Source organism: Gloeophyllum trabeum (genome assembly GCF_000344685.1).
Source record: "Gloeophyllum trabeum ATCC 11539 unplaced genomic scaffold GLOTRscaffold_00004, whole genome shotgun sequence".
Lineage (NCBI taxonomy): Eukaryota > Fungi > Basidiomycota > Agaricomycetes > Gloeophyllales > Gloeophyllaceae > Gloeophyllum > Gloeophyllum trabeum.
In genome coordinates this window covers 493,297-500,401 of record NW_006920413.1, presented here as the reverse complement: position 1 = coordinate 500,401, position 7,105 = coordinate 493,297, and the positions used below count along the sequence as shown (strand labels likewise).

The 7,105-nt window shown below is 52.8% G+C and overlaps 2 protein-coding genes across 2 annotated transcripts; both read right to left on the bottom strand.

Annotated features, from left to right (window-relative positions):
• Nucleotides 1-1,588: 1,588 nt before the first annotated feature.
• Nucleotides 1,589-1,885, bottom strand: GLOTRDRAFT_20216 (uncharacterized protein; the record flags this gene model as incomplete). The annotated part of the gene is made up of 1 exon (XM_007865679.1): nucleotides 1,589-1,885. A coding segment is annotated over one exon (297 nt), but the record flags the coding sequence as incomplete, so codon positions are not given.
• A 4,044-nt stretch (nucleotides 1,886-5,929) lies between these two features.
• GLOTRDRAFT_127318 (uncharacterized protein) lies at nucleotides 5,930-6,832 on the bottom strand (the record flags this gene model as incomplete). The annotated part of the gene is made up of 2 exons (XM_007865926.1): nucleotides 5,930-6,079; nucleotides 6,116-6,832. 2 exons carry the CDS (start codon nucleotides 6,830-6,832, stop codon nucleotides 5,930-5,932), a joined length of 867 nt encoding a protein of 288 aa, XP_007864117.1.
• Between the last annotated feature and the right edge of the window lie 273 nt (nucleotides 6,833-7,105).

Sequence of the window (7,105 nt, the reverse complement as noted above, 5' to 3'; positions counted from 1 at the left end):
GTTTCGAGCGCAACTACCCACAAACCTGTTTAACCCTTGTCTGGATATCCCAGGTAGCGTGGCCAGTTCATTCTGGTGCAACAGTGTCATTGACAAAAGGTCAGATTTTGATGCAAATCAGGACTCACCGGTGGAAATCTTGCACGTTGTCCTCCTTGGAGTAGTCAAGTACTGGTGGCGCGACGCTGTTTCACGTCAGAATTCCAAAGGCAAGGAGGAACTCAAAACCCGCCTTTCGAGCATAGATACTGCAGGCCTCGGGACGTCTCGCCTTAGGGGACACACGCTAGTGCAGTATGCTGGCTCCCTCGTAGGCCGGGACTTCCGACTGATCCTTCAAGTTGGACCATCCGTCTTGCATGGATTGATCCTAGAGACCCACTATAAGGGCTGGTTAGCATTATGCCGGCTGGCTCCGCTCTTATTCCAACCGAGCATCGAACACATGGATATCTATGAAGTGAGTAATGCGAGTGCTATATTCTCGTCACTGTCTAATCATGGTCTTAATATTTACAGGAACGAGTGAAACATGCCATTGACGACTTCTTGGCAGCTACAGCCCTGTGGACGACACAATGGTTTAATAAACCAAAGTTTCACCTTTTTGTTCATATCCTGGATCACATCCGACGTTTTGGCCCTGCCACCCTGTTTGCTACAGAGTCGTTTGAGTCGTACAACCTTGTCATTCGCCTGCGGAGTATTCATTCCACAAAATACGCACCAAGCTTGGATATTGCGCATGCATTTGCACACCTCCATGCCGTCCGACATCTTGTCAGTGGCGGATACCTTTTTTTTCTTTTGTTTTTTTAAAATCCATTTAGGGTCCCGAGGGCGATGCCCGTATGTTGGACCTTGCAGTACATTGATAAACGATCCTTGCTGGATGACGCAGAAAATGAGACTTAAACAAAGCGAAGCTACCCCTCGTCTGAGGTACGGAGAACGCGGGTGACCATGGTTTGAAAATAAACAGTGGTGGCGGAGAATGGTGATGATTCAAGCAAGTGAAAAAAGAGGACAGTGATGGAGTCCTCGCCCAGCGCGTTAAAAAACCCCCGCAGGGGAAAAAGCTACTGAGCTCTTCCATCAAAGCCTGTAGGCTCTCGTCGCCCCCAAAGAAGGTGAAACCTGGAGATGGCGTGGTTCCTCCTCTTCGAGCATCCCGAATATAGATGTAGTCTTGAAAGATTAGGATGGGGGTAGTAAGCAATTATTGTTGTGATATGTTAGAGCTTGTCGTATCCGGGTCTGCAAATCGAGTGATCATCGAGGCTCATGTGGTCTTCAAGGTCTCACCGTAGCTATCCGCGAACCGTTTGGTCTGATGGACATAGGTCAGCAGTGGCCTGACATGACGAGTGAGTAGCGCAGAGAGATCGGTCGCCGCACATCGGAGTCTCTTCCTTAAGGCGTGACGTGCTGTCACATATGCCGGACATTGGAAGAGGTAGTGACGAATGTCTTCTGGGAGTCCGGGACAGTTAGGGCAGTCTGGGGATGCGAGCTTGCCGATGCGGTGGAGGTACCGGTTGAGTGGGATGTGTCCGGTACGTAGCTGCATGATGATGGATGTTTGCGGGCGTGTGAGGCCTTCGGCGAGGTCGAGGAACGAGGCCGAGGGTAGCTTGCTATCGATCGCCGCCGTCTTCGCATATCGCGGTGATTTCGTCCATTCGATATGCCAAGTTCGCTTGGTTTGCTCTCGGTAGGCTTGCTTGAGGGCAGAGACACTATGTGGAAGCTTGGTGTTGCGGAGCACCTGCGGTAAGAGTTTGTCAGCACTGACTTTGCCCTCTGCTGCGAGCTTAGCTTCTTTGTCTGCGAGCTCATTGCCAGGGATCTTCTCGTGTCCTGGGGACCAACGGATTGTGAGCTGCACGTTCGGGTGCTTGCGTAAGAGTTGGTTGGCTGCCTGCCGAACAAGCTTGAGGATGTGAAGTCCGGGCTTGCGCTGGTGAGAAGGTAAAGCTTGGATGACGGCTGTGTTGTCGAGGCTTATCTGTATTGGTCCTCTAAGAGAGGGTTCACGCTGAAGGAGGTTGAGGCCCAGTAGCACTCCAATACCTTCACCACCATAGACGATTTGCTTGCGAAGAGAGCCCAATTGATAGCGAAGCGTTTGCGGTGGTCTATCTGGTTTCAGTAATACTGCAGATGCACCTACTTTGCCCTTGTATCCTGATCCATCAGAGTAGACACGTATTGGGTCATTTGCCATGTCAACTTCTTCCTGTAAGGCCTTGTCCTTGCTGGATGCGATATGTGTCACGAACGGGGCCTCCCAGTTGGGTTCGGGGCCAACAGAGTCGATTGTCTCAATGTCGCCCGGGCAAATCTTGAAGTGGTGAAAAAGCTCATGGAGCGCCGACCGGTGGTGCTTGACATACCGCCGGGCGGTGCGTTGGACGATTGGGTGGAGTGGGTGAGTGTCTGGCAGTGTGGCAAGGCGAAGCACAGCCCGATGACAGACAAGGTTCAGGCGGTGGTGAATCGGCCAGAGGTTTGCATGTGCATCTAGGGTGTCAGTAGCTGTACTCCGTAGTGCTCCCGTGATGCACGTGGCAGCAGATCGTTGGATTGTCGCTAATCGTCGAGTGACTGCAATGGAGCCTGAGCTTCGTTTGCGCCCCGGCTTTGCGTGGACCGGCGTATACCAGGCTTCCGCGGCGTACGTTGTCATGGGTAGGCCCACTGATGTGTACAGTTGATGGGCTGCCTTTGGTGGTAGGCCGTAGGTAGTCTTGCTTAGGCGGCGGAGTTGGTATGTCCACTGTGCGAGCTTGTTCACCACATAATCTTCATGGCCCTTCCATCGCAGTTCCTGGTCAAGGATGACACCTAGAAACTTGTGAGTAACGTGAGGTTTGATTATGGTACCGTTAAGTTCCAGGTTTGGTCTGGGGATTGGCTTGGTCTTGCGGGTGGCGGTACAGTTGGTTTCACGTGTACGGGACCTGGAGAAATGAATGAGACCGAATTTGTTTACCTCAAACTTGGAGTGGTGCTTCTTTGCCCATTCGAATCCACCACCGGGACGTTCCATCATAGATTTTAATGTTGCAGTCGTTGCCTTGAAGTTCTTGCCAGTTGCAATGAATGCTGCATCATTAGCAAATGCCACCGCATCCTCGTTCCTGCCTTGTGGGATATCAAGAAGATCAGAGTTATAGAACTGAAAGATAATCATGGACAGAGGATCGCCTTGTCCAATCCCATTGATGATATGGATCCAGAATGATTCATAGTCATCGAACTTGAGCTTGGTGCGGCGATTCTGGAGCATTCGGTCGACAAATCAGACATATTTTTGGGATTCCGCGCATTCGCATGTCGTGGAGTAGGCGTTCGGTGACCACATTTGGGAATGCCCCTTCAATGTCAAGGAAGAGGATAGAGACTACCTTCTTGTTTCACCAGGCATCTTTGATACGTTGAGCAACCAACAGGATGGAGTCAGAAGTCATTCGTCCCGGGCGGCCGCCAAAATGCTTCTTCGGTAAGGCAGTATGTTTTTCACTGATGTACGTGATGTCTTCAGTGATTACCTTTGTCAGCAGCTTACCCACTGTGGCATAGAGAGCGATGGGTCGATAGGATTTAGGTATGCTGTAGTCGGAACGTCCCGGTTTCCGTAGCACGACAGTATACCATTCTAGCCACGGTTCATAGTATGTTTCGAGGTCAAAGACTGCCCTAAAGAGGAAGTAGAAATGGTCAGTGAGGATGTCAATGCACTTCTTCAACACAATGTTCTTGACGCCATCAGGTCCTGGGGCCTTGTGCGGTGAGAGGGCAAGTATAGCCCGGCGAATTCGTGCCCGAGTGATGGGGCGAAATTTGGATACCGGCGGTGGGTAGTTGTCAGTCTCGTCTGGGTTGACTGCGGAGGTTGAGGGAGGTTTGGGAAAGAATGCATTGGCGAGTTGTTCACATCTGTCGTCATTAGTAGAGGCTTCTCCGATCACCCTACCATTTGGATCCTTGATCTTCAGGGTTGGTATACGTGTCCTGCCGCCATCCCCAGTCGGTCCCGATATGAACTTACCAGCAGTCCACACGTCGTTCCCTTCGGCCTCGCCGAGGAACGTGTGCCAGTGGTGGGTCCTCTGGTGCTGGATAGCGTCATGGAATTCCCGTTCAGCAAGGCGTCGTGCGTTGTGGCTCAGGTGGTCCTTCACATGGCGATACTTGTGAGCTTTGTTGCTTGCCTTTCGGAGTGCTTTGCGTTTCGCTGTGAGATCCTTCGTCCACCAGCGCTTCATGTACTTGCTCGGCTTGAGCAGCGGTACGTGATTGCTGATGATGGTTGCTAGCGCTGCGTGCAGTCCTTCGGCGTGGGCGGTAAACTCGTCTTTAGTAGACAGACAAGTCAGTTCGCCGATGGCCGGCAGATGGGTCTTGAGCTCTGCCCGGAATTTCTGCCAGTCCACATTGCGGAAGTTCCGCGTTTCGGGCGGGCTCACGATAGGCACCCCAAGATCTAGAATCGTCAGTATGGGGTAATGATCAGCCCCCAGCGGGGTCTTTGCCCGGTCCACCTTGCACTGAATTACCTGCTCCTGTAAAAGGTGAGATAGAAAGACATTGTCAGGTCGATACTCAGCCTTCGAACTCTTGTGTTCAAGGGTTGCTATCCCAGCCGGGAGGGCCATGTAGAGGTTGAGGTCAGCAGCATGATCGAGAAGGACTTGAGCATGCTTGATGTTCGCGTTTGTGAAGCATTGGGCATTGGCTGGCAGCTCCCATACGGGATGCTTGCGGTTGAAGTCACCGGCCCACATCAGTCCGTGGTCCTCTCCAGTTCGGGCGCATGGTAAGTCACGATCACAGAATTGTCGTAGAGCAGTCAGCGTGTCATCGGTCTTGTCCGAGTTGTAGATGTTGCATATGGTCAGCTGCTCTTCCCGTGACATGGAGTACTGTGACGTCCGGGTGCGGGAAGTCGAGCTGTCGCCAGTTGTTAGTGCTGAGTCGGGTGTTGACGAGAATAACAGATCTAGATGGAGCTGTGTTATTAAGATGGTTAGTAGGATATATTACCCTCCAGCCACTGGTGGCTTTAGTGTTCTTGAACATATCAATATAAGGCTCCTGAATAAGTAGGAGGTCCCAGTCGTGGTGGAGTCGATCACGGTTGAGGAGGTCAAATGTGGCAGTAACAGATTTGTTGAGGTTCTCTTGCCATATGCGTAACCGTCCAACATTTCGGGTGGGGTCGCTAGTCATGACGGATCGTACCATTGAATACGTACCTATCGAGTGTCGACTGTCGGCTATGGCTGCGGGCAGGTAGGCCGCCATTGGCTGGTTGTTGTGAAGAGTCCGGGGTGCTGATGACCGGCGTTTGAGATCGGGTAGGTGCAGGGCGTTGCGAGGAGGGCGAGTGGTCGCGACGTCGTTGTTGCTGCCGTATCAGCGACTCCAGTGGCACCGTCCGGCGGACGGTGGGGTGTGGATCGGAGGCGGGAGGGGTACTCATAGCCTGGGTCCAAGGTTCATCAGTAACAAAATATGGGAGCGCATTCTCCGGGCGCCGGGTGTCAAGTCGTTCGCATTCCCGTCGGAATACCGGGCAGTCACGATTCCAGCTAGCGTGGTTAGTAGAGTGGCAGTTAGTACAGTATACTGCTCGGGAGGTGCATTCAACTGTGCGATGATTCTTCCCACACGTCCCGCAGGTGTCATCTCGGGATTGGCAATCCCGCGCGATGTGGCCATAGGTCTGGCATTTGGCGCATCGTATGGGTTCGGCGGCTTCTCTGCGGGCGTGGAGACGCTTTTGGCAAATGACAACACCTTTCGTGATTGCAGTGTTGGCCGTCTGCGGTTTTCGGAAGTACAGGATGGCATGCGCAACACGTTGATTGGGGTTGCGGCGGTGGATGGGCCGTATCCATCGGGCGCGTACGATGGATTCCGGCTAGTACTCGTTGACTTCTTCAATTTCTCGTAGGTCTTCGGAGCGGTCAGGGTCAAACTGGATTGGCACGAATTCGGTGAGGACAGCGCATGGTTGTCGATCCTTCACCACCGCTGTCGGGTGGTACTGCTCCTCGAAGGTGTCCGAGTTCTGTCGTAAGAAATCAGCTCCTTCCCGTGTACGCACCTCATATAGGATACCGCCCGTAGATAGCTTTGAGGCGGCCGTGATATCACACAGCCCTTGCTTGTCAGGCCAGAATTCGCGGATGATGTTGTTTGCCTTATCGAATAAGACCTTGTCAGCGAGCTTAAGGATGTCAGTTCGTGCCACTGGGTCAGCGATATCGATAAGGATCTGTCGTGCTCGTATCTTGGCTTGTGCCGTGGCCCGCGCTATCACTGGTGTTACCGTTGGTGTGACGTAGTTGGTTCCAGGTCGCAGGAGTGCATTACGGTAGGTAGCCGTTCCTGCAGAATCAGTAGAAGCAACTGTTTGTGATGTTACCTTTGTTACGAGCGCATCGATCTTCGTGAGTGTCGCTTGCTCCAGGCTCTCGATCCGTTGTTCTACAGCAGTGCATAAGTAGTCGGTCACTCCTGATACTTCCTCGTCTCGTAGGAGAAAGGCTACTGCTTGCACGGATTCCTTCCAGGTTTTTCCCGCAGTCTCTTTTGTGGTGGCCATTAAGGCATCCGCTAACTTTCCGAGGGTGATTCTTTCTGTCTCTAGGATATAATTCTTCTTGATAAGATATGTCTTTGCGGACGCGGTGTCGCGGACGGCGCCAGTTAAGAATCCCGCCCACAGCTCGGAAGCACTTCGGAGACCGACCCGGTTTCCCGGGGTCCTCGCCGTGAGGTTGCTGGCAGGGCCCGACTTCTCGTTCGTCGCGCCCGACATACCGATGTTATTAAGATTATGTAGCTTAGTCCGAAGTACCAGGTGAGACCGGGAGGAGTCAGTAGAGAGGAGAGAAAAGCCAGAAAGTCGCCCTGAGAGAGAAATTGTAGAGAAAACTACTCTAATGACCGCCGCGCTGGAGGACCCCGGAAGGGTGCCAACTGGTGCAGAGTCAAGAAGAGTCGCTGGCGGATACCTTATTTGCAGTGTGGCTGGAGAGCCATGGGAACATCCGCGCCAGGCGGGTGCAGGTGTCCGAGCCTTGATGAATGA